The following is a 27,871-nucleotide window of genomic DNA, read 5'->3' as shown; positions in this document are numbered from 1 at the left end:
GAACAAAGGGATTGAGGGGTACAGATAAGAGTTGACGTAGATTATAGGGATAGGAGTAGAGATAGGTTATAGAAATAGTCAAGGACCACTGCTCAGGCAATGGGTCTGATGGGCTGCCGCGGGAGCGGACCGCTGGGCGAGATGGACCTCTGGTCAGCCTCAGCGGAGGCAACTTCTTATGTTCTTTAAAATCCCGTAGTGTACTCTGTCCTATCACAACCTCCGGCAGCGCGTCCAGGTGTCCACCACCCTCTGAGTGAAAAAGAACTTCCTAGCATTGGTTCTAAACCTGTCCCCTTTCAGCTTCTCCGAGTGCCCCCTTGTACTTGTGGTCCCCAATAGCTTTGTGTTATCTGCAAATCATCATCTCATTCATTGTTCCCATCTACAAATTATTTATAAATATGTTAAAAAAGCACTGGTCCCGGTGTAGATCCCTTGAGGCACTCCACTATTCACTTGCTTCCGTTGAGGGAATTAAACTCTAGAATTTGTTGACAGAGAATGCGGTAAAAGCAGTTAGCTTAGAAGGGTTTTTTTTTTTTAAAAAAGGTTTGGATAATTTCCTAAAACAGACGTCCATAAGCCATTATTAAAATGGACTTTGGGAAATCCATTGCTTATTCCTAGGATAAGCAGCAAAAAATCTATTTTACTCCTTGGGATCTTGCCAGGTACTTGTGACCTAGGATGGCCACTGTTGGAAACAGTCTTTTTTTTTTTCTTTTTTAACTGCGAGAGTGAGCAGTGGATAGATGTCAGCTACATGAAATTAAAGGGAAGAAACCTTGATAAAGCGACTTTAGAGAAACATGCAGGTCGGTCGCTGAATCCCTACAGTGAAACTCGCTGGGTGCAAGCATACTAAGCGCTCCTTTTACGAAGGTGCATTAGCGTTTTTAGCGCATGGACCGGATTAGCGTGCGCTAGCCGAAAATCTACCGCCTGCTCAAAAGGTGGCGGTAGTGGCTAGCGCGCGCTATTCCGCGCGTTGAGGCCCTAGCGCACCTTCATAAAAGGAGCCCCAAGCTTTCTTTCCCATAGCGCATAATGGGAAGGATGCCTTGGTAAACTGGAGCCGGAGCACACTTCTGTGTGAAATAATGCAATGAGTTAGATGTAATGAACTCACAGGAGGATCTTGGCTATCTCCATCATTTTACCCACAACGACTGTCTGCATTAACACTTTCTACATGCAATTTTATAGCCTACAAACAGTAATTTAAATGCAACATTATCCCCTGTTAATTAAGCAGCTGCCTGATCTATATGGTTATTAAAGCCCACAGCTATATTATCTGCATATTGAATTTCAGAATTATGAAGCACGGCTGAATAATCTAATGCAAAATAAAAATATTCTATGATGAACATTTGGAAGCTAGGCCTTCAGTTTTTGTTTTTTTTTCTAGAGACTTGGGAGACATGATTGGATTAGCAAAGATGTTCTCTCGGGTTCCTTTTAAAAATAAATTTAGGTGTGGGCGCACTGATTTCCTGTATTAGGAAATCCAGATTTAATATACAGACTACATAAAATATGTCTCGGTTTTGGTTTATTATAAGGTTCATTTACTCCCAGCTCTTTGGGATACAAGATTATCAGCATCCCAGCAGCAGGCTTTATCAAATAACTGATGTTTTTAAAGGAGAAATTTGGCCACTATTCAGTGCATTTTGAAGCTTCCCAAAGGCTACTTCCGATGATATCAAAACTGAAGGGGGAGGTAGCCCTTATGTGCCATTCACCCTTGAACACATCTTTCCATCCCCCAATATATGCATCTTTCAATCATTTCCCGAAAGCCCTCTATCCTACAGGAAAAGTAAGTCAAGACAGAATCCCTTGGAGCAAATTTCTTTCGTTTCCTATAGCAGGTTTTCTCAACCTGTGGTACACGGATCTTAAGGGGTACGGACCGCCTGTTAGGGGTATGAAGGTGATCCAATTCCTCCCCTCCCTGGTCCGCCACCACCCTGGCCACCCACATTTAATTATTCCCCGCTGCAACTCCAGGAAGGGAAGGGCCACAAGCCTTCCTCCCAACGTCAATTCTGATGTCGGAGAGAAGGTCCGGGCCAGCCAATCAGAAAGAAAGAAGGAAATATTGGATGCATAGTCAGAAGGAAGTGCAACCAGAGACTCATGAAATCACCAGAAAACAAAGGTAGGAAAAATGATTTTATTTTCAATTTAGTGATCAAAATGTGTCCGTTTTGAGACTTTATATCTGCCGTCTATATTTTTCACTATATTTGTCTATTTTTCTATAGTTGTTACTGAGGTGACAGTGCATATTTTAAAGTCATCTGTCTTGACATCTTTGAAAACCCCCTGAATATAAATGGTAATTAACATTTTCGCTGCGTGCTTTGTGTTTTTTTAATTTTGTGGTTACTATTATGTATTAATAAGATATTGTGTGTATATATACAAACAACAACACTGGCTGGACAACTACATAAATGGAGCTGAACTGACCTACGTCGCCTTTAGAAAAACCATAAAAACTGCCTTATTCGACACATATGTCAACTAAACTTCAACTTCACCTCTCTCTTTTTCCTTTTTCTTTAACCTAATATGTCCCCCCTGAAAAAATGCTAAACAAACGGTATTATGTAATTCACCACTTCTAAATAAACTGTATATTAAAATTGCTGCATTTCTAAGATACTGTATACTGTAATTTCTCTATCTGCATACTGTAAATCACTGATTGTCCAGCTCTCTTCAGTTGTAAACCGCCTAGAAGTCGCAAGATTATGGCGTTATAGAAGAATAAAGTTATTATTATTATTATATGGAAAATGGTTGGAAGAAATTGCATTACAATTAGTATTATTATTATGGGGGTGGAATTGGGGGCAGGATTTAGGCGGGGGTACTCGGTTGATATTTGTTAGGCTTAGGGGGTACTTGGCTTGAAAAGGTTGAGAAACACTGTTCTATAGGGTGAAGAAATAATTTTGTCTCTCTTTTCCTTTCATGGACAACACTGGCAAATAAGGATTCACGAAGCCTTTTGAACTTCTCTGATGACATGGGAATGAAAGCCATAAAGCAGCCGGACAAGGCTGAATGAAATTCCAACTTGGTGCTGTTTCATGCCACTTTAAAAGACAGTTTCATGGCTGCTGCTGAAATTGACAGCCACTGTGGCAACCATTGCTCCCACTACATAACATACATAGTAACATAGTAGATGACGGCAGATAAAGACCCGAATGGTCCATCCAGTCTGCCCAACCTGATTCAATTTAAATTTTTAAATTTTCTTCTTTCTTCACACATCTGCTCCTCCCATCATTCATACCAAATCTCACTATCCAAAGTACAAAGCACTATCCAAAGTACAGTTTCACTAAAGATAGCGACTCAATCGCTGTTGGCCGATTCTTAAACAGCGACTGATTCACTATCAAATTTACATGCAAATGATTTGCACAGAGGTGATTTGTCAGGGGTCGTTTTGGGAGGGCCGTTAGCAGGTGTGTGTGTGTGGGGGGGGGGTTCTTTTTCTTTATGGGCAGATATTTTGCTAATACACGCAAAATATCTGTGCCATTAAAAAAAAAAAAAAAACAACACCCCGGCAGACCTGTCGATAACTGTTCTACAAAAAGGCAACCTAGTCACATCAAGGTTTGTGTGGGGGACGCTCAAGACGCCAAAATTGGACCCCGCCCTCCAGCCGACCTCTTTGTTCGTGTTCCGTCGGGGGTCAGGTTCCTGAAGAAGGGCTCCTCCCGAAACCAGCGCGGTCGAACCTCTTCTCCTGGCGCGGTTTTTTGCGTTTATCAGTTTGTGAGATAGTTTCAGATAAGTATTGTGTTCATTTGATTTTTGCATGGTGATTTTTGATTTTGTTGTGTGAGTCGGGGGGTCTGGCTGGCAGGGTTTGTTTGGGGGTCGCTCAGGTTGTTTGTGTTGAGTTTAATTTACTCACTTTGATGGTTTGATTTGTTTGATTTAGTGGACTCAGGTCCCTTTAATTTCAGCACACTCAGGGTGCTCAATGATGGTGTGTGGGTGGAGGCTTACCACCTTGACCCAGAAGTGAAGTGTCGGAGCTGTGCTCCTATCACTGAGGGTTCACACTGAGAGCACCCTATATTATATTCACCCCATTTTGGTTTGTTAGTTGCGAGCCAATTTTGGCGTCTTGAGCGTCCCCCACACAAACCTTGATGTGACTAGGTTGCCTTTTTGTGTTTTTTCCACAGTAGGAATTTTGGCAAATTTGGAGTGTATTGTTGTTGTTGATAACTGTTCTACAGCAGTCGGGTTTTAGGATCGTAAAACCTGATGCAAAATAGCCATACAAATGTTAGTGAATCAATCTAATCTAATCTAATCTAAACCTTAAGTTTATATACCGCATCATCTCCATGAGAATGGAGCTCGACACGGTTTACAAGAACTTAAAATAGTGGGTAGAGAAGAAGAAAAAGGATTACATGAACTTATGTGTAGAAGGGGGGATAGAAAGGGGGGAAGGATAGAGCTACAATTTGCTGAAAAGCCAGGTTTTCAGTTGTTTGCGGAATAACTGAAGGGAGCTCAGGTTCCGCAGCGGGGTGGTGAGGTCGTTCCAAAGACCTGTGATTTTGAAGAGAAGGGATTTTCCCAGTTTGCCTGAATAGTGGATGCCGCGTGGAGAGGGGAAGGCTAGTTTAAGCCTTTGGGCAGTTCTGGAGGAGTCAGGACTGGAGGAGTTGAAAGACAGTGGGATAAGAGGAGGCAGGATTCCATGAATGATCTTGAAAGCCAGGCAGGAACATTTGAAATGGATTCTGGAGATTATTGGGAGCCAGTGAAGTTTGGCAAAGAGTGGGGAAGCATGGTCAGACTTGCGTTTTGAGAAGATCAGTTTGGCTGCAGTATTCTGGATTAGCTGGAGTCTTAGAATACTTTTTTTTGATAGATTTAAGTAGATGGCGTTGCTGTAATCTAGTTTGGAGAGGATGATGGATTGGACAAGGATGGCAAAGTGTTGTTGGCTGAAATAGGATCTAGCTTTCCTCAGCATGTGAAGGCTGAAAAAGCATGATTTTGCCAAGGAGTTGAGGTGGTCATTGAGGGAGAGAGAGGAATCGATAGTGATACCAAGGACCTTGCATGAGAACTCGAGCTGTAGTGTATCGCCTGTGGGTAGTGTGAAAAGTGTGGGCAGGTGTTCGAATTTTGGACCGAGCCAGAGTAGTTTTGTTTTAGATTCGTTTAGTTTCATCTGCACCGAGAGGGACCAGGCACAGAGTCTCATTATGCAAGCTGTAATGTTTTCGTGGAGGTTGGTGAGGTTCTGGTCAGTCTCAATGAGGACAAGGATGTCATCTGCATAAGTGTAGATTGTTTCCAGGGGGGATAGTTGAAAGAGTTTCAGGGAGGACATGTAGATGTTAAAGAGAATAGGGGAAAGGGGTGATCCTTGATCACTTGGCTATTTTGCATGGGGTTTTACAAATTTGCATGGCCGGTTCAGAAAATGGGTGATCGAGAGGAAAAACACTCAGTGGGCCGTTTGGTGAATCGGGTCGGTTAGCAGCGATCGTTGCTGGTTTAGCAACGATCGCTGACTTTAGTGAATCAGGGCCAAAGTCACACACACCAGTACATCTTATTTCATGTTTTAACTGTTACACACTGATGAACCAAAATCCCCTCCTGGTGCAATGCTGCCACAACCACCACCATTACGTTGAAGAAGGTATGAGGAGCCATAGCCAGACCAAAAAGAAGGGCACAGAATTGATAATGCTTCTCCAAAATCAAAAAGCAAAAGGAATCGCTGATGAGCATCCCGAATCGTAATATGCAGAAACTCTCCCGGCTGTACTGCCAGAATCATTATTCACAAGGTCTCCATATGAAAAGACAGCACCATACCATTAGCTTGAACCATTGTTGTGGTCTGGTAGCGAGAAAGGAGCGCGCTACAGTATTCTTCTGAGGGCTAAATGCACTAAAGTCAGCGATCGTCGCTAAACTTGTTTTCACCAGATTCACAAAATGGCTCACTGCGTGTTTTTCCCCTCAATTGCCCAGTTTGCAATCCGGCCATGCAAATTAGCTAAAACTCCATGCAAAGTAGCCAAGTGATTGATGCACTAACATTGATTGGCTATGCAAACCCCCCCCCCCCAAAACAGGGGTTTTAACCATTGGAAAAAAACAACTGATTACCATAAAGTTATAACTACCGTATTTTCACGCATATAACGCGCGCGTTATACACGATTTTACAAACCGTGCATAACCGTGCGCGTTATACGTGTGAGCACATTTTACAACTTTTTTTTTTCAATCCGATCGGCATCCCCCCTGCAAACCGGCATCCTCTCCCCCGCTCGCGTCACCCCCCCTCCCCCGTGATCCTACATCCCCCCCAGCACCGCAAAACATCTCTTACCCGATTGGGCACCGGCACCAGCACTAATGCACAGGATGTGCCAGTGCCAGTGCCCGTGCCCGAAGATCCTCCCTCGGAGAGAGCGAGACCAGAAGGCTTTGATCATGTGCAAATGCTCAAAGCCTAGTCCAGCTTTGAGTCGGAGAGAGTGAGACCAGAAGGCTTTGAGCATGCGCAAATGCTCAAAGCCTAGTCCAGCCCAGCGCAGGAAGAAGGAGGATCTCTCCCGCACCTCACCGCCCAGCCCAGCCCAAACCAACAAGGGAGGATCTTCGGGCACTGGCACACCCTGTGCATTGGTGCTGGTGCCGGTGCCCAATCGGGTAAGAGATGTTTTGCGGTGCTGGAGGGGATATAGGATCGCGGGGGTGACACGAGCGGGGGGGGGGGGAGGATGCCGGTTCGCAGGGGGATGCCGGATCGGATTGAAAAAAAAAAGTTGTAAAATATGGGTAAGCGAGCGGGGGGGGAGGATGGCGGTTCGGAGTAGGTGGGAGGAGGTTTTAGCATGCACGGTATACGCGTGTGCGCGCTATATTAAAATTTTTTTACATAAATTTGTGTTCCCCGCGCGCTATATCCGTGTGCGCGGTATATGGGTGAAAATACGGTAACTAACTAATTTGTACCATGTGCTCAGAGATGTGTAGCCCTGCCAAAGATCGAGGTCCCACCAACCAATTATTGCATGTGTGACATGGCGAAAAATGAAAAATCCCCTTGAAAAGTATAATTTACATTTACGAGCATTTTAAACATTAGAAATTACACCATGTCACATATGCAATGATTGGTTGGTGGGACCTAGATCTTTGGCAGGGCTACACATCTCTGAACACGTTACAAATTAGTTAGTTATTTATAACTTTATGGATATAAATTGAGATCATTATTTTGAATTTATAGCATTTCCTTTTGATCTCTAGTTTGTTACTTGTTCCCTGATTTCATCTGACTTAGTAACTGTGTTACCGACAGGTCTGCCTGGTATTTTTTCATTTTTTTTCCAATGGCAAAATATCTGTCCTATAAAATAAAGAAAAAAAGTCCCCCACCGCCAATGACAGCCTCCCCAATGACTACTGACATAACGCTGGTGCTCCAGGAATCCCCCTCACGATAGAAAATTAGCAGGAGAGATGCCTACTCCCTCCTTTCAACAGAGGCTCCTCCGAACCATCCCCTACCCACATGAAAAAAAGGAGACCCCCTTCCTCCCGAAAAAAAAAAGGCAGGAGGGATGCCCACTCCCTTCTGCCACCAGATGCTCCCTGAACCCCATTCCTACTCCCCAAACCCACCATACCTTTGCTAGATGTTGGGAGCTGAAGGGAAGCATGTCCCTCCAGTTCCAAGCCCCGCCCATGGAAAATGACAGGCCTTCCCCTCTCTGGTGCAACATGTGATGCACAGGGAGGAGCCTAAGGCCCTGATTGGCTCAGATGCCTAAGGCCCCTTGGTAGCGCATCGATTGCTATTCCAAAATCAGCCAGAGAATCAGCCTTAGTGATGGCACAAAGCACTGCATCTACCACTGGTGGCCTCAAGGTCTTCTTGTCTGACTCAGGGATGGAATACAGATGCACCATAGATCGGTCAACCCGAAAGGAGCATCTGGGGATTTCCAGTGCCTGAACACATCCCTGATATCTTGATGCATAGGAAAGAACTTTGTGACTATTTGAATCTCCTTAAGAAGTGGGTCAATGACACGCAGTATCTCCCTGGGCTCCTCCTCAAAGCACAAGACCTCCTTGGTCAATGAGCTCCTGGAGTTCTTCCCTATGGAAAATATGCATGACTGAGGAATCCTCTCCCAGCAGTAGATCCACCATCCAACTCTCAGATGCCCCAAAGTCCTCCTGACCTAAAGGAACATCCCCAGCACACTCCTTATCATCCTCAGAAAACAACTCGTCATCCATCCATACCTCCTCCTCTTAGGACAACTGCTGGCACTTAGGGGGAGGGAGGAGGAGGAGGAGGGGGGCTGCCAGATTGGAAGAAGGAACAGCAGGCCCACCAGAATCCCCCAAATCCAAAGAGGGAGAAACTCTGCCACATGCATACTAAAAGTCTGATACAGGGTTAATACAAAATCTGGAGAAAATCCCCCAAGGAGAGGAGAGGGGTCTGGTGAGGCCTAGCAGAAGCAGCCAGCTCATGATGGGCTGCTGCTCAAAAAGCACAGCATTGGAAGCCAAAGACAAAATGGCAGCAGTTCTCATCAGAGAAGGAGCTGCTGCCATCACAGTATTACCAGTTACTGTAGTGGTAAGGGAATTCTTGCAATCTGAGGATTCCCTCGCTTAAGCCAACACAGTTTCCTGCTGCCAAACTGCCTTGGAAGCCGCCAGACATAAACTACATGTGCCAGAATCATCTACTTTCCTCCAGGAGCAGGCTGAAAACTTTTTGCAATGTTCCCTGCTCATCACAGGAGAAACTGAAAGTTTAAAAAAAGAGAAACCCCACCTTGGTACAGCTGGCAAGGGTAGACAGGCAGCCCTGAGACAGGAAAGACACAGAAACTCCCCATGCTGCAAATGGACATAAAAAAGTATTTCTCAACATCAAGAATTCAGAAAAACTCAGAATGTCACCAATAATAATTTTTATTTTGTCCTTTTTTGCCTTGGTTAAATAAACACAAATACAGTACAGTACAGTCAAACCTCGGTTTACGAGTGCACCAGTTTACGAGTGTGCAAAACATTCGCAAAAACGGCACCTCGGAAACCGAATTTGACTCGGTTTACGAGCGCCACCCCCCGCAATCCGGCATCCCCCCCAGCGATCCGGCATCCCCCCCCAGCACCGCAATGACATCGCTTACCCCGATTGGGCACCAGCACCAGCACAGGAGGTGCCGGTGCCCAAAGATCCTCCCTCTTCTGGCCTGGGCGGTGCGAAGGAGATCCTCCCTCTTCCCATGCGCAATGCTCAAAGCCCAGTCCAGCCCAGCACAGGGAAGAGGGAGGATCTCCGTCACACCTACCAGCCCAGCCCAGGCCAGAAGAGGGAGGATCTTCGGGCACTGGTACCTCCTGTGCATTGGTGCTGGTGCCGGTGCCCAATCGGGGTAAGCGATGTCATTGCAGTGCTTGGGGGGGGGATGTAGGATCGCGGAGGAAGGGGGGGCAACGCGAGCGGGGGGAGGATGCCGGTTTGCAGGGGGGTATGGAGCAGCGTCGGTGGCCTCATGGGGGAGGGGATGGAGCAGCGCCGGTAGCCTTGGGGGGGAGGGGGGGAGGAGGTAGAACGAATCAAAGCGAGTTTCCCTTACTTCCTATGGGGAAACTCGCTTTGATATACATTACATTACATTAGTGATTTCTATTCCGCCTGTGCCTTGCGGTTCTAGGCGGATTACAAATTAGAAGAGATCTGGACATTACTGAGAGAATTACGTAACAATGATTACCGAGAGAATTACATAACAGTGATTCATGTAGTTTATGGTGTGGTAGAGGATTATAAATTATAAGAGATCTGGATTTTTCCAAAAGAATTTCATAGTAGAGAATCAAGTGATAACAGGGTACAGTAGAGAATATCAGTATATACTGGTTACAGAAGAAAAATTATCTAACAATGAAGGAGGAAGTTTGATGGATACTGATGGTAGATGCTTATTTAGGAATCAGAATATTTTTGGAAGGTAAGGTTCTCGTTATTCCATGTCAAGTGATCAAGGGCTCCCTGCATGACCATCACGGATTTTGATAAAACTTTATGCACAAAGTCCCACATGTATCAAACGAACTTTGGTAAAGTTTTAGTTTCGCCTGTGGAATATTCGTGGAGATATAGCCATTTGTTTGACCCCATACTGCAATGACATACAGTACGACAGTGACATTCTGACAACTTTGAGACACAATATCTCACGAGCTATGTTTCCAAAAAAACTGAAACTTAGCTACCCTGCACAACTTTTGGAGCTCTATTCAGTGCTACCAATAATAATTTTTGTCGAGCACTGAGTGAATGCCTGAATTACAGTAAACTTGGCCGAAAAAATTAGTGCTCCAAAAAAAGTCAAAGTTTGACATTACTTAGCTCCCACAATAATTGAGTAATAAATGCGAAATTTGGCGCATAATGTCTCAGTACAACGTTGTTTTCAAAAGTACAATTTCAACCTCCAAGCTCTTTCCATTAGTTTACAAATTAAGTGTAAAGTTGCTAATTTGTGTAAAAAGGCCAAAAATAGGGTATTTTCAGCCTGCTTTTACAGAAAAATACCTTTCAGAAACTCTTTCAAATCAGTCTCATTAGAAAGAGCATATTTCAAACCCCCTAGAAAAGTGGACTTCATTTTTCAACGCAGGTTAACAATGGCTGAAAAAGGGGGACAAAGTTGGGAGATGTCACCATGGCAACGGCCTACGTTTCAACTTACAATTATGCCACTTTTCACACTGTTTTTCCCTGTTTATTTTTACTCAAGCTTTGGGTACAATTATAGTGTTCTTAATTAATGATTATTCCTAACTAGAAATTGAGGTGATAATTTTGTTGCATGCAGATCACAAATTACAACTTGTTTTCTTTTTCAGATCCACATTATTATTAATTCAGTTTAAAATGGATGCCAACGAATCGACTAATAATAATCCTTTTCTGCCAGACTGTGCCATTGGGCAAAAATTGTTGTCAAAGTGTCATGACGGCACATTTTATTCTAAAAAATGTGGGCTCATTTTTTGACATAATTTGTCAACCGATGAAAAATTGCTTATCACTCAGCGCTCTGAAGTTGAACTGATGGATAAAGACCAAATCTGCCTCCACCACAAAGCAAAGTATCTCGACAAATACGAATTAAAGCAAACATCGTGTTGTAATCCATTTGAAAAGAAAAATCACATTGTTCAAAGTGGATTGTTAAAAGTCGATCTTGCCATGTCTAATGATTTTAGAAAAGTGGCAAAAATAAATATCAAGCCAGGTCAGAAACTTTGCAGTAGGTGCAAAGCCCAATACGTTTCAATGAGTGAAGCTACTGCAGCATCTTCATCTTCAGACGATTTTGATATCAGCATCTCCGATGCAGTTGATCAAAGCTTGACTGCTTTAGGAACCTCTCCATTGAAAATTCGAAGGTTAGCTAGTAGAGATAAAGCCGGCTATGTGATACGAAAAATTGAACGTGTGCAGAATGTGATAGCCAAGAAGATTACATCTGCTGCTGGAGTTTCAGCTGAAGAAGTTGGGCCGTCTCGTCAGACTGTAGAATGCAAGTTATGTGAAGATTACACTGACCTCATTGAAGAAATGAAAACGAAAATTGCAATATCCAACAGGTCAATGAAAGTTCAATTATTGACGATGGCCCCAAAAAGTTGGTCAATAAAGGAAACAGCAATGAAGTTTGGCGTTTCAGAGTGCATGGTCAGAACAGCCCAAAAAGTAAAGAAAGAGAAAGGCATTTGTTCTATACCTGATGCAAAAATTGGCAAGTCCCTTCCAAAAGAAATTGCAAATAGAGTTCAAGATTTTTACGAAGACGATGAATTCAGCAGAATATGTCCTGGCAAAAAAGATTGCATTTCAGTCCGCCTCAATGGTTTAAAAGTACAAAAGCAAAAGCGGCTGCTGTTGTGTAATTTAAAAGAGCTGTACGTGGCGTACTGTAACAAATACGGAACTGAAATTGGTTTTTCCAAATTCTGTGAGCTCAGGCCAAAGTGGTGTGTAACCGTTGGTGCATCAGGTGCACACTCCGTGTGTGTCTGCACGATACATCAAAATGTAAAGCGCATGCTACAAGGCGCCAATGTCAAAGAGAACTACAAAGTTCTTATGGAAAAAACTGTGTGCGACCTAAATGTCAAGGACTATATGCTACAACGATGTCAAAACTGCCCTGGTGAAGAAGCACTAACAGCATACCTGGAAGAAATATTCAAGGATTTAGATCCAGAAGAATCAATAGAATTTAAGCAATGGGTTCACGCTGACTGTGAAACATTAGAAACAAGCGTACTAACCATGGACAACTTTATTGAAAGACTTGCAAGCAAGATTTGGAAGTTGACAAGCCACCATTTCATTTCAAAACATCAAAGTGAATATTTGAAGATGTTGAAGGCAGGCTTAAAAGAAACGGAAATGATCGTTTTGATGGATTTCGCTGAAAATTACTCATTTGTTGTACAGGATGCCGCCCTAGGCTTTCACTGGGAAAATTCACAAGCTACGGTACATCCTTTTGTTGCATATTACCTCAATGAAGTGGGCACATTGCAAGTTGTAAACTGTTGCATTATTTCTGATCATATGCAACATGATACGATATCTGTACACGTGTTTATTCAAAAGTTGATCGAATTTTTGGTAACTCAAACAAACATTACCAAAATATACTACTTCAGTGACGGCTCAGCTGCACAATATAAAAACTACAAGAACTTTGTGAATTTGTGCAATCACAGAAATGATTTCAACATTGAGGCTGAATGGAATTTTTTTGGAACTAGCCACGGAAAATCACCCTGCGATGGAGTTGGTGGAACAACTAAACGACTGGCTGCCCGGGATAGCCTCCAAAGACCATCAACGGATCAAATATTGACGCCAAAGGATCTATTTAACTTTTGTGACCAAAAATATACACGGAGTTAAATACATTTATGTTCCAAAAGAAGAAATTGAAGAAAGCAAAAAGTTTCAAGAAGAATGATGGCATGAAAGCAGCACAGTAGCCGGTACCAGAGAGCACCACCAATTTGTACCAGTCGACTCAAACTCGGTTCGTGTCAGCAAAGTTTCAAATGACACAATAAATTTTGTTGCCAAAATTTCTGATACTGCCATTCCAAATTTGAAAGTGTCCGAAATCTTTCCTGGTTGCTACGTTGCCTGTACTTACGATAATCAATGGTGGATAGGCAACGTTGTTGAAGTCTCAATTGAACAAAATGATGCATTGATAAAATTTATGCATCCTCACGGTCCAGCTCATTCATTTTATTGGCCAGAAAGGCAAGACGTTTGTTGGGTTCCAGAGAAACACCTCATCTGCATGCTTTGTGCCCCTTCAGTTACATCATCCGGCCGCCAATATCAATTTCCAGAAACTGCATTGAAGAAAGTGGCTCAAAAATTTAACAGAATGTTATAAAGATTGCTGGCAGTTAAAATCAAAGTGGACTTCACTTCGGCTTGGGAACCATATAAGATACCCAATTTAGGCTTGGGAACCTAGGATAAGACACCCTAATCATTGGCTTTGGAACCAGAAAGATACCAACAAAAGGCTTTGGAACCTTGACAAAGAAACCAAATGCGAGGCTTGGGAACCTGGACGAAGTGGCCCACCCGTGGCTGGTATTGCACAGCTATCGGGCGTGACCCCTATGGCGATGGGGTTGCCAGTTCAAACTCTTGAACTGGTAGTGACAATGTCACCATGGACCAACGCAATAGAGTAGTAGTAATACTACGTCAATACAAAACTGTAACTTTAAAAATGACAGAACTATGTTGAAATAGAGGTTGTTGCCGAGGCAACGTCTCCCAACTTTGTCCCCCTTTTTCAGCCATTGTTAACCTGCGTTGAAAAATGAAGTCCACTTTTCTAGGGGGTTTGAAATATGCTCTTTCTAATGAGACTGATTTGAAAGTTTCTAAAAGGTATTTTTCTGTAAAAGCAGGCTGAAAATACCCTATTTTTGGCCTTTTTACACAAATTAGCAACTTTACACTTAATTTGTAAACTAATGGAAAGAGCTTGGAGGTTGCAATTGTACTTTTGAAAACAACGTTGTACTGAGACATTATGCGCCAAATTTCGCATTTATTACTCAATTATTGTGGGAGCTAAGTAATGTCAAACTTTGACATTTTTTGGAGCACTAATTTTTTCGGCCAAGTTTACTGTAATTCAGGCATTCAATCAGTGCTCGGCAAAAATTGTTATTGGTAGCAATGAACAGAGCTCAAAAAGCTGTGCAGGGTAGCTAAGTTTCAGTTTTTTTGGAAACACAGCTCGGGAGATATTGTGTCTCAAAGTTGTCAGAATGTCATTGTCGAACTGTATTTCATTGTGGTATGGGGTCAAACAAATGGCTATATCTCACAAATATTCCACAGGCGAAACTAAAACTTTACCAACGTTCGTTTGAGACATGGTGGACTCTGCATATGAAGTTTCATCAAAATCCGTGATGGTCATGCAGGGCACTTTCCAAGAATCTGATCACTTGACATGGAATGACCCAGTTGACTAATGTGTTATTCACTTGAGGGAGAGCTTGTGCGAAGGGGGAGGAGATTAGTTAGTGGGGACGTGTTTTTTAAATAGAAATGTTTTGATTTCTTTTCGAAACACTTTGATGTCTGTTGTATACGAGCAATTTGGTTTACGAGTATACTTCTGGAACGAATTATGCTCGTAAACCAAGGTTTCACTGTACTTTAAAAACCTCAGGGTGAATAATATAAAAATTATTCTTATGAATATGAAGAAATTCTGAGGGAGTAGACTTTAAAAAGACTTGTAACAAGTCCTTGTTCTGCCCTACTCAAATAAGCTATTGAACCAGAGAGAAAAAGGGATTTTATTTGGCCTGTCTTATCTTGGTCGAAGTCGGTGAAAATGTCTGTAAATAATTACCATGCTGTTGTCACAGCGCTGAAGTTCACCCTGTCTCTAGCCAAACTACTCAGTCGTAAATTCTCTGGTACAGGGGAAAGGGTTCTCATTCCTCAAATAAACTTAATAAATACTTTGCTAGAATGAAATTCTCTAGGCCACAAAACAGATCTCTTCTGGCCCTTTTTGGATCTCAGGTACCATTTTTTATATCATCACTGATCAGTTATAATGCCCTTTTATCACAAAAGTTACTCCCACTCAGAAAATCAGCTATACATCATAGAAACATGATGGCAGATAAAGGCCAAATCGCCCATCCAGTCTGCCCATCCGCAGCATCCACTATCTCCTACTCTCTCTAAGACAGTGGTCTCAAACTCAAACCCTTTGCAGGGCCACATTTTGGATTTGTCGGTACTTGGAGGGCCTCAGAAAAAATAGTTAATGTCTTATTAAAGAAATGACAATTTTGCATGAGGTAAAACTCTTTATAGTTTATAAATCTTTCCTTTTGGTTAAGTTTTAATAATAATATTGTCATTTATAGCTAAAGAGACAGATGATGAAGAAACTGTTTTATATTACTTTTGTGATTATGATAAATATACCGAGGGCCTCAAAATAGTATCTGGCGGGCCGCATGTGGCCCCCGGGCCACGAGTTTGAGACCACTGCTCTAAGAAATCTCTATTGACCACTACCCTCTGTCACCTTCCACTCATCCCCCAGAAACAGCCTCTGAGCTTTAAGAGGTGTATAGGCTTCTTTTGTTTATTTACTCTTTTTTTTTTTTTTTTTAGCCAAATCAAACAGAGCAGGTCCCGTGTGCCTATCCCACACTTTCTTGAATTCAGACACAGTCTTTGTCTCCACTACATTCCACGCATCTACCGCTGTCTAATAATGGAGCTTCCTTTCAAATGAAAGAGACTCATCTCATGCGCATTTAGGTACTAAACAATCATATCTCTCCTCTCTCCTGCCTTTCCTTCAAAATATACATATTGAAATCTTTAAGTCTGTGCCCATATGCCTTATGATGAAGGCCATTGACCATTTTAGTAGCCTCTCTCTGAACTGACTCCATCCTATTAATATCTTTTTGAAGGTGCGGTCTCCAGAATTGCATTTAATATTCTAAATGAGGTCTCATCAGAGTCTTATACAGGGCATTAACACCTCCTTTTTCCTACTGGCCATAGCTCTCCTTATGCAACCTAACATCCTTCTAGCTTTCACCGTGGCACCTGTTTGGACACCGTTAAATCATCACATACTATCACATCCAAGTCCCGCTCCTCTTTTATACAAAAAAGTTCTTCATCCCCTAAACTGTACCGTTCCGTCAGGTTTCTGCAGCCAAAATGCACGACCTTGCATTTCTTAGCTGCCAAGTTTCAGACCATTCTTCAAGCTTCGCTAAGTCCCTCAGGGATGTCTACTCTATTGCAGATTTTGGTTATCATCCACAAAAAGGCAAATACAGTTTTCCCCCGGTCGTTCGTGGTCGGCGGTTCACGGTCTCAGTCATTCGTGGTATTTTCCGACCGCGAACCGTCGACAAGGAGAGGGCAGCGGTAGAGGCAGGAGAGAGCAGCCGGAGCGCCGGCGAATGTAGGAAATCACTCGCTGTATGCTCCGACCGCCTCTTCTTGCACTAAGTCGGGCCTTATCCAATCAGGAGTTGTTTTGACACACAGCTCCTGATTGGTAAGGCCCAACTTGTCGGAGCATACAACGAGTAATTTCCTGCAGTCGCCGGCGTTCTGGCTGCTCTCTCCTGCCTCTCCCTCTGCCCCTCTCCAGTCTCCTCCATGAAAAACCGTATTCACGGTTTTTAAAGATTCGCGGGAGTTCCTGGAACAGAACCCTCACGAATATCAGGGGAGTACTGTATTACCTGACAGCCCTTCAGCAATATCACTTACAAAAATGTTAAAAAGAACAGGTCCAAGAACCAAACCTTGAGGAACACCACTGATAACATCCCTTTCTTCGGAGGGATCTCTATTGACCACTACCCTCTGTCACCTTCCACTCATCCCCCAGAAATAGCCTCTGAGCTTTAAGAGGTGCATAGGCTTCTTTTGTTTATTTACTCTTTTTTTTTTTTTTTAGCCAAATCAAACAGAGCAGGTCCCACAGGCTCTCTAAGCAGCTGTCAGTGTCCTATGGCAGAGATCTAGCAGCTGAGGCACCTCGAAAGGAATGGGGAGGTGGGGGAAAGGGGGGAGGGACTCGGCCACCCGAGTGTACTACTAATACTTTTTATTCACAAGAAGTTGAAGTTTAATCTGAGCAACTGCAAAGTAGGAAAGAGGAACCTGTGCTATAGCTACGTAATGCTGGGTTCTATGTTAGGAGTCACTGCCCAGGAAAAGGATCTAGGTGTCATTGTTGAGGATACATTGAAACCCTCAGCTTAATGCGAAGTGGCGGCTAAGAAAGCAAATAGAATGTTATGAATTATCAGGAAAGGAATGGAAAACAAAGATGAAAATATTATAATGTCCTTTTATCACATAAGAATAGCCTTACTAGGACATAAGAACATAAGAAATGCCTCCGCTGGGTCAGACCCGAGGTCCATCGCGCCCAGCAGTCCGCTCACGCGGCGGCCCATCAGGTCCAGGACCTGTGCAGTAATCTTTTATCTATACCCCTCTATCCCCTTTTCCAGCAGGAAATTGTCCAATCCTTTCTTGAACTCCAGTACCTACTCTGCCCTATTATGCTCTCTGGAAGCGCATTCCAGGTGTCCACCACACATTGGGTAAAGAAGAACTTCCTTTCATTGGTTTTGAATCTGTCCCCTTTCAGCTTTTCCGAATGCCCTCTTGTTCTTTTATTTTTCGAAACTTTGAAGAATCTGTCCCTCTCTACTCTCTCTATGCCCTTCATGATCTTGTAAGTCTCTATCATATCCCCTCTAAGTCTCCTCTTCTCCAGGGAAAAGAGACCCGGTTTCTCCAATCTTTCTCTATCTATCTCTCTCTGTTTCTGTCTCTCTCTCTTTCTCTCTCTCTCTCTATTTCTCTCTGTCTCCCTTTCTCTCTCTCTTTCTATTTCTCTCTGTCTCCCTTTCTCTCTCTCTTTCTGTCCCTCTCTACTCTCTCAATGCCCTTCATGATCTTATAAGTCTCTATCATATCCCCTCTAAGTCTCCTCTTCTCCAGGGAAAAGAGACCCAGTTTCTCCAATCTTTCTCTATCACTCTCTCTCTTTCCCTTTCCCTTTCTCTCTCTCTCTATTTCTGTCTCTCTCCCTTTCTCTCTCTCTTTCTGTCCCTCTCTACTCTCTCTATTTCTCTCTGTTTCCCTTTCTCTCTCTCTCTCTCTATTTCTCTCTGTCTCCCTTTCTCTCTCTCTTTCTGTCCCTCTCTACTCACTCTATGCCCTTCATGATCTTGTAAGTCTCTATCATATCCCCTCTAAGTCTCTTCTTCTCCAGGGAAAAGAGACCCAGTTTCTCCAATCTTTCTCTATCTATCTCTCTCTATTACTGTCTCTCTCCCTTTCTCTCTCTCTTTCTTTCTCTCTCTCTCTCTCTCTCTATTTCTCTCTGTCTCCCTTTCTCTCTCTCTTTCTGTCCCTCTCTACTCTCTCAATGCCCTTCATGATCTTGTAAGTCTCTATCATATCCCCTCTAAGTCTTCTCTTCTCCAGGGAAAAGAGACCCAGTTTCTCCAATCTCTCAGTGTATGAAAGGCTTTCCATCCCCTTAATCAGTCGTGTCGCTCTCCTCTGAACTCTCTTGAGCAATGCCATATCCTTCTTAAGGTACGGTGACCAATACTGGACGCAGTACTCAAGATGTGGACGCACCATTGCCCGATACAGCGGCAGGATAACTTCTTTCGTTCTGGTTGTAATACCTTTCTTGATTATACCTAGCATTCTATTCGCTCTCTTAGCGGCAGCTGCGCACTGTGCCGTCGGCTTCATTGTCATGTCCACCATCACCCCCAAGTCCCTTTCTTGGGTACTCTCATTCAAAAACATCCCTCCCATCGCATAATTATACCTCGAGTTTTTGCTTCCCACATGCAATACTTTACACTTCCCAACATTGAATTTCATCTGCCATCTCTCTGCCCATTCCCCTAGTTTGTCCAAGTCTCTTTGCAATGGTCCATCAAGCCCAGTAGCCCGTTCTCACAGTGGCCAATCCAGGTCACTAGAACTTGGCCAAAACTCAAAGAGTAGCAACATTCCATGCTACCGATCCAGGGCAAGCAGTGGCTACTCCAATGTCTTTCTCAATAACAGACTATGGACTTTTCCTCCAGGAAATTGTCCAAACCTTTCTTAAAACCAGCTACGCTATCCGCTCTTACCACAACCTCTGGCAATGCGTTCCAGAGCTTAACTTTTCTCTGAGTGAAAAAATATTTCCTCCTATTGGTTTTTGAAAGTATTTCCCTGTAACTTCATCAAGTGTCCCCTAGTCTTTGTAATTTTTGACAGAGTGAAAAGTCGATCCACATGTATCCGCTATACTCCACGCAGGATTTTGTAGAACAGGTACAAGTGGTTCACATTCACAACGCCAAACTTGAATTTTTGGTTTGAGTCAAAAGTTTTCACACAATTTCAGTGGCAGCTTCATTTTCTAATGAAACTGAAAAAAAAAAAAAAAAAAAGCAGTTTTGGCCAGTCTCTAACACATACTTCAGTCACCTGGAGCTTCCAAACCTGCATTAGCTCCTTCAGGCATTGTTTTCCAGTCACTCTGACTTATGCTACCATTAAATAGAACACTTGTTATAGTGCTCTCTCACCCTCAAAACTTCCATCCACATGTTATAATTTGTCAAGTTTCCTAAAATTTAAATGACAGCAAACCTCCTATCTCAACAAGCAGACCCTCCCAACTGACTATTTTAGATTGATGAAGTCCTTGCTACAGTCATGAGGCTCCAGATGCTTGTCAGCACTAGAGAGCTGGATGGGAATGGGGGACTGTGGGATTCTCGCTGGTATGGAAGACGTTGCCACAGGATGCCCGTGAAGGTGGAAGAAGTTGCAGTGGGAATCCTGTGGGAGTGCAGTCAGAATGAATGCACTGAAAGATGCAACTGGACCATCAAATCGTCATGTATCCTACACCAGATTCTATATGGAAACTCAGCAACCCCTCTTCAATTATTCTCTGCTGCTTGGTCGACATAAAAAAAAGAATTCTTAACAGAATCCAACTAAACCTGCCATTCACAAAATATCTCCACTACAAATGAATTTTCCACTCTATGTAAAAACCTGGATTGACCTACCAGAAACCATCAGGAAAGAAACAAACTAGACTACATTCAGAAAAAACCTGAAGGCTCACCTCTTTCACAATTAACTGTCTTCAATTTTATTTAGCACCCCCTACTTCTAGGTCCTTCCTCTTTCTTCTCCATGCCCCCTTCCCCCACTACTTTCCCCTTCCTCTTTGATCTGTCGCCTTGAGCCTGTATAGGTATGTGTGACTCAAAAATGGAAGATTAGATTAGAATGAGGCTTTAAAGATATGTATGAGGAGAGGCAGCTGGGATACCAGACCATTGGTTGAATTGTAAATACTCTCCCCCAACCCTCCCCCCCAACAAACAAACAAAAAAACCACAGGAGGCTGTTGGGGTTTGAATGAAACAGCAGGATGTGAGCAAGCAAATAAAAGTGTTGACTCCTGGAGGTACAGGTAGGGATGGAGATGATTAATTGTGGGGATAGAATGGATATGGGACAGATTCCATTGGGGACAGGTGAAACTTCTGTCCCCATGCAACTTGTCTAGAGCAGTGGTTCCCAACCCTGTCCTGGAGGACCACCAGGCCAATCGGGTTTTCAGGATAGCCCTAATGAATATGCATGGAGCAGATTTGCATGCCTGGCACCTCCATTATATGCAGATCTCTCTCATGCATATTCATTAGGGATATCCTGAAAACCCGATTGGCCTGGTGGTCCTCCAGGACAGGGTTGGGACCCACTGGTCTAGAGTACTATAGACAGCACCCTCACAGGCATAACCACGGATGTCAGGCCACCAACATTAAGAACATAAGAACATAAGCAGTGCCTCCGCCGGGTCAGACCATAGGTCCATCCTGCCCGGCAGTCCGCTCCCGCGGCGGCCCAAACAGGTCACGACCTGTCTGAATCACCAGAAGGGGCTCCCTTGCCACCTTGGTTTCTCATTGAAGTCCTATCTTCCCATCGAAGTCCTAACCCTCCGGTCTTGCACATGCACGACCTGGTTGGGTTTCTATACTTATTACCTGGTTAGCTTTCTATACTTGTGTTACATCCCAGCTCCTCCCTCAGTATCCCACGATCCCTTTATCCCTCAGGAATCCGTCCAATCCCTGTTTGAATCCCTGTACCGTACTCTGCCTGCCAGCCCTCGGAGTAATCCCTCTGCTGCAGCCATGCATTTACCTTGCCAGGGTCCTCCTCTATTGTCTCCGTCTTGGCCGCTCTCTTGCCCATCTGTGCCCGCACGGCCCTGCATGCCGAGCCACCGAGTTCAGTCTCTGCTATTCTCCCTTACACGGACTCCAGGGTTTCCTCATGCGGCCATACACATTTTGGGGAAGCCTCCCTGGGCAATCCCGTTGCTAGCGTGCTGTGCGCGCGCGCGCCTAACATAGGCGCTCATCTGTTCCCGCCTCTGCACTCCCCGATGAGCGAAAGGCTCTCACCGCTGCTCCAGGCGCTGGGCAGCTCCCAGTCGCCCCTTTGCCACCGGCACTGTATCTCCACCAGCTGGGCTACAAAAGCTCTCTTCTATTTACTTAGCCCCTATTTCCATAACAGCAGGAACTTCCAGGCAAATCAGGAGGAAAAACCAGCAACTCTCAAGAAGAGCACGAATCTACTGGCTACTTCCTGGTTCAAATATAAACCAGTTTCCTATTGGTCCATAGCGGAGCTTTTCATTGGCTCAATGTGATTAGCCTGCCTTCCAGGTTGGTGTTTCCAGGGAGCGTCTGCAAATTGCAATGAACGGGAGAGGACGTTTAACTCCGGTTAACGTCTGTGAACTAGGCTTCCCCCCCCCCACCCCTCAGTTTGTTTTGGGGGGAGAGAGTAATTCTTCCACGGCAATAAGCGAAGGCAAATATAAGCTGTTGGGGGGCTGAGAGGAACATCCCTCTAAAGAAGTGAAGGGCGGCGCTTTTGCGCCGGTCCCCGGCGAGCGCGAGGAAGCTGGCGCAAGATTCCCCACTCACGAGACGAGCTGTTGACATCCCGGCGGCTGAGGCGGCTCGCGCTCCACTGACCCCGGCGACCCCAGTAGCGGCAGCGGCGGCTCAGGCCACGTCATGGGCTCGGACTGGAGCAGTCCCGAGGAGAGGGAGGCCCTGCTCGCGCCGGCTCCGGGAGGGGGAGGCCGGAGCCGGGTGTACCGGCGGCGCTGGCTCGTGCTCTTCCTCTTCTCTCTGCTGGGCTTCGTGCAGGGCCTGGTCTGGAACTCGTGGGGCCCCATCCAGAACTCGGCCAAGGCCGCCTACGGCTTCTCCAGCTTCGAAATCGCCCTGCTGGTCCTGTGGGGGCCGATCGGCTTCCTTCCCTGTTTCTTCTTCATGTGGCTGATGGATAAAAAGGGTAAGGGGGAGGGGGGGCTTTGTTACGAAATACGGGGTAAGCCACTGCTTGCCCTGGATCACTAGCATGGAATATTGCTACACCTTGGGTTTTGGCCAGGTACTAATGATCTAGATAGGCTACCGTGAGAACCGGCTACTGGGCTTGATGGACCTTTGGTCTGACCCAGTATGGCTGTTCTTATGCTCTTACAGGTACCAAGTGTAGGACAATCAAGCCATTGTGACATCACTGATGAGGTTGGCTCTGAGGCACTGTGGACTGAGGCATTATGACATCACAGTCTCAGCTCTGGAATGTTGCTCTCATTGGGGTTCCGGAATCTTGCTGTTCTTTGAGATGCTGGAATGTTGCTACTCTTTAGGTTTTGGCCAGGTACTAATGACCTGGATAGTCTAACGTGAGAACCGGCTACTGGGCTTGATGGACCTTTCATCTGACCCAGTATGGCTGTTCTTATGCTCTTACATGTACCAAGTGTAGGACAATCAAGCCATTGTGACATCACTGATTAGGTTGGCTCTGAGGCTCTGTGGACTGAGGCGTTATGACATCACAATCTCAGTCCAGAATGTTGCTCTTATTGGGTTTCCGGAATCTTGTTGTTCTAACATAGTAACATAGTAGATGACGGCAGATAAAGACCCGAATGGTCCATCCAGTCTGCCCAATCTGATTCAATTTAAATAATAATTTTTTTTTTTTTTTTTTTTTTTTTCTTCTTAGCTATTTCTGGGCGAGAATCCAAAGCTTTACCCGGTACTGTGCTTGGGTTCCAACTGCCGAAATCTCTGTTAAGACTTACTCCAGCCCATCTACACCCTCCCAGCCATTGAAGCCCTCCCCTGCCCATCCTCCTCCAAACGGCCATGCACAGACACAGACCGTACAAGTCTGCCCAGTAACTGGCCTAGTTCAATCTTTAATATTATTTTCTGATTCTAAATCTTCTGTGTTCAATCCCACGCTTCTTTGAACTCAGTCACAGTTTTACTCTCCACCACCTCTCTCGGGAGCGCATTCTTTGAGATGCTGGAATGTTGCTACTCTTTAGATTTTGGCCAGGTACTAGTGACCTGGATTGGCCACTGTGCAAACGGGCTGCAGGGCTTGATGGACCTTTGGTTTGACCCAGTTAAGGCTATATTATTATGCTCTAGCTGTTCAGTGGCCTCTGCACCATGGCTGTGGAGTGAGAGTCCAAACTTCCTCTTTATTGGCATAACAATGGGAGCTCTTTTTTGGGGGGTGGGGCAAACAAACGTTAATTTATGCAGTCAATGCTCCAGCTCTGGTTGCTGATACTGTGCTTAATCCAGGCAGTTTGCCCAATCTTAAATGTGCATGGTAGCAGTTGCATCTCCTGATGTCCCTTTGTTAGGATTTCAACCTCTATTCCTCGTCTGATTTGGGGCATAATATATACACTTCTCCCTCCGTATTCGCTCTGATAGGGGATTAATAGACCTGCGAATACAGAAAAATCGTGAATACCTTTTTCATATGTTATTCGCTGTTTTCTATTAAAAACCATCGTGAATATGGTGAAACCGCGAATAACATGGTGCGAGTCCTGGCCTGTTCTTGAAGGAGAGGCAAAACACGGTGAAGAAAGTGCCAGGAATCGGCGATTTCTCTATGCAAGCTGATGTAATTTGGGGAGGAGGAGCCAGCAAGCTAAAAACGGTGAATAATCGAAAGCGCGATTGTTGAAACTGCAAATACAGAAGGAGAAGTGTAACTTCTAGGCAGGCCCTAGTCCCACTCAGAACGTACCCAGTACAATCCCTTTCCTTTTGTAGGCACTAGGGTTTTTGATATGCATATCCCAGTTTTGTTAAAAGGAAAACTAGACATTCATATGAGATACATGTCTTAAGTTCCAGTTTATGCGTTTCTCAAACACAAATAGGCCTTCTAATATGATTGTTTGCTTATTTATTTATTTATTCATTCAATTTTGTATCACCGTTCTCCCAGGGGAGCTCAGAATGCTTTACATGAATTTATTCAGGTGCTCAAGCATCTGTCCCGGTGGGCTCACAATCTGTCTAATGTAACCAGGGAAATGGGGGGATTAAGTGACTTGTCCAGGGTCACAAAGAGCAGCGTGGGTTTGAACCCACATCCTCAGGGTGCTGAGGCTGTAGCTTTAACCACTGTGCCACTCTAGAAATCAAAATGTAGTAAAAGTGAGCCAAGTGTAGGACAATTAAGCCATTGTGACATCACTGATGAGGTTGGCTCTTAGGCATTGGTGGAATGAGGCATTATGATGTCACAATACCAGCTCTGGTTATCACAGGCTGAAGCTTTTCACACTATTTATTCAATTTTCTATACTGTTTTCCCAGGGGAGCTCAGAATGGTTTACATGAATTTATTCAGGTACTCAAGCATTTTTCCTTGTCTGTCCCGGTGGGCTCACAATCTGTCTGATGTACCCGGGGAAATGGGGGGATTAAGTGACTTGGTTTTGAACCCCCAACCTCAGGGTGCTGAGGCTATAGCTTTAACCACTGCACCACACACTCTTCCACCTACTCCAAATCACAGAATTTCTAACATAAATATATTACTAACTAGTCTTTAAGCCCGTTACATTAACGGGTGCTAGAGATTCCTCGGCTTCCTCCCCCTCCCTTTCCCCTTCCTGTCAACCCCCTTGTTTCCCTTTGCACAGTCTCCCTGCTTCATCCGCTCCTTCTCCTGCGCGGGCTACCGGAGCAGAGAGGACTGGGCAGAGGGGGCTGCCAGCCGGGGCCGGCGGAGAGGAGCTAGGTGGCTGAAGGAATAGCAGCAGCTGCTGCCGATTGCAGCCTCCGTCCCGCCTTTGCCTCCCTGGATTTGCTAGAGCGGCCTGCAAGGTTCATTACAGTGGCTGGCGAACCTCAGCAGGCTGCTTTGAAGAGGACCGGCAGTGGGAGGGAGGGAGGAGTTGCTTGCACACGCGCTAGCGCAGGCGCCGTGAGCACTGGCACAGAAGCACAGCTCACGCCACCAGGACTCACGGATTTTCGACACCGCATGCGCGCTTAGCCTTTTATTATTATGGATTATGTGAAGTGCTCAGACCCGCAACTGAAACTGTTCCGTGTAAACACTAAACTGGGGTTACCGTTGGAACCATCATTGCTTTCACCATCCCGAACCGTTGTTAAATAATGTTCTGAAATGTTCTGAAATAACATGAGGAAAATGGTGGGAAAAAAGCTCAGCAGCAACTCAGGGAAGGTGAAGACCGTAAAGGAAGCCTGGACACTGCTTAAAGGCATAGTGCTCGAGGCACAAGACCTGTGCGTCCCAAGGTTTAGGAAAGGGTGCAAAAAGAAAAATCAAACTAGAAACCCAGCATGGTTAACATCTGCGGTTAAAAAGGCGATAAGCGACAAGAAATCATCCTTCAAGAAATGGAAAAAGGATCCAACAAAGGAAAACCAGGAAGAGCACAAAGGACACCAGAAAGAATGTCATAGAGAGGTCAGGAAGGCAAAGAGAGAATATGAGGAAAGACTAGCAGGAGAAGCAAGAAACTTCAAACCCTTCTTCAGGTATGTGAAAGGGAAACAACCAGCCAGAGAGGAAGTGGGACCACTGGACGACGGAGACAGGAAAGGAGCGATAAAGGAGGAAAAAGAGATAGCTGAAAGGTTAAACAAATTCTTCTCGTCGGTCTTCACCAGAGAGGACACATCCAATATCCCAGAACCCGAGGTGATTATAAACGGAGAACACAACGAAAGGCTGGTACAACTAGAGGTAAGCATAGAGGATGTCCACAGACAGATAGACAGACTAAAGAGCGACAAATCACCAGGCCCGGATGGCATCCACCCAAGGGTACTAAAAGAACTGAAAAACAAAATAGCAGAGACACTTCGCCAAATATGTAACCTCTCCCTAAAAACTGGGGAGATCCCAGAGGACTGGAAAATAGCAAATGTCACACCCATCTTTAAGAAGGGATCAAGGGGTGACCCGGGAAACTACAGGCCTGTGAGCTTGACCTCGGTTCCTGGAAAGATGATGGAAGCAATGGTAAAGGACACAATCTGCGAACACATAGAAAACAATGGACAACTGAAGGCGAGCCAGCATGGCTTCTGCAAGGGAAGGTCGTGCCTCACGAACTTGCTGTACTTCTTTGAGGGAATAAACAGTCAGATGGATAAGGGTGAATCCATAGACATCATTTACCTTGACTTCCAAAAAGCCTTCGACAAGGTACCTCACGAACGGCTACTTAAAAAACTGTGGAACCACGGGGTGCAAGGGGATATCTACCGATGGATCAAACACTGGCTAGCGGGCAGGAAACAGAGGGTTGGAGTCAAGGGCCAATACTCAGATTGGCAATGGGTCACGAGCGGAGTTCCGCAGGGGTCGGTGCTGGGACCTCTACTATTCAATATATTTATTAACGATCTGGAGACGGGGACAAAATGTGAGGTTATCAAATTTGCTGATGACACCAAACTCTGCAGCAGGGTTAGAAACACGGAAGACTGCGAAGACCTACAAAGGGACCTAACGAGACTGGAAGACTGGGCAAAAAAGTGGCAAATGAGTTTTAACGTAGAGAAATGCAAGGTCATGCATGTAGGGAAAAAGAACCCGATGTTCAACTACAAAATGGGGGGAACACTGCTAGGGGTGAGTAACCTGGAAAGGGACCTGGGGGTGATGGTCGACTCATCACTGAAACCATCGGTGCAATGTGCGACAGCCTCAAAGAAAGCAAACAGAATGCTGGGCATCATCAAGAAGGGTATCACGACCCGGACGAAGGAAGTCATCATGCCGCTGTATCGCGCAATGGTGCGCCCGCACCTGGAGTACTGTGTTCAATACTGGTCGCCGTACCTCAAGAAGGACATGGCGGTACTCGAGGGAGTGCAGAGGAGGGCGACTAAGCTGATAAAAGGTATGGAAAATTTTCCATACGCTGACAGGTTAAAAATGCTGGGGATGTTCTCCCTGGAGAAGAGGAGACTTAGAGGGGACATGATAGAAACCTTCAAAATCCTTAGGGGCATAGAGAGAGTAAATAAGGACAGATTCTTCAAACTGAGAGGAGCCACAAGCACTAGGGGTCACTCGGAGAAATTGAAAGGGGACAGGTTTAGAACAAATGCTAGAAAATTCTTTTTTACACAGAGGGTGGTAGACACATGGAACGCGCTTCCGGAGGAAGTGATAGGCCAGAACTCTGTACAAGGATTCAAGAAGGGTTTGGATAGGTTCCTGGAGGATAAG

At 44.8% G+C, this 27,871-nt stretch overlaps 2 protein-coding genes across 4 annotated transcripts in view; one reads left to right on the top strand and one right to left on the bottom strand.

Annotated features, from left to right (window-relative positions):
- Nucleotides 1-21,939, bottom strand: part of HSPBAP1 (HSPB1 associated protein 1) — a 116,417-nt gene extending 94,478 nt beyond the window's left edge. For 2 of the 3 annotated variants that reach the window (XM_033944635.1, XM_033944633.1), the window contains exon 1: nt 21,446-21,938. In XM_033944635.1, coding sequence (XP_033800526.1) covers nt 21,446-21,518 — 73 coding nt within the window. In that variant the 5' untranslated portion in view covers nt 21,519-21,938. Of the gene's footprint in view, nt 1-21,445 lie in introns of all 3 variants that reach the window. The other variant, XM_033944634.1, reaches the window with a different exon arrangement.
- A 56-nt stretch (nt 21,940-21,995) lies between these two features.
- The window catches only part of SLC49A4 (solute carrier family 49 member 4), a 138,440-nt gene continuing 132,564 nt past the window's right edge, over nt 21,996-27,871 (top strand). Inside the window, exon 1 of the mRNA XM_033944637.1 lies at nt 21,996-22,615. Coding sequence (XP_033800528.1) covers nt 22,333-22,615 — 283 coding nt within the window. The 5' untranslated portion in view covers nt 21,996-22,332. The remainder of the gene's footprint in view (nt 22,616-27,871) is intronic.

This window comes from Geotrypetes seraphini, chromosome 5, assembly GCF_902459505.1.
Source record: "Geotrypetes seraphini chromosome 5, aGeoSer1.1, whole genome shotgun sequence".
In the NCBI taxonomy this organism is placed as follows: Eukaryota; Metazoa; Chordata; class Amphibia; order Gymnophiona; family Dermophiidae; genus Geotrypetes; species Geotrypetes seraphini.
This window is presented reverse-complemented; position numbering and strand designations above follow the sequence as displayed.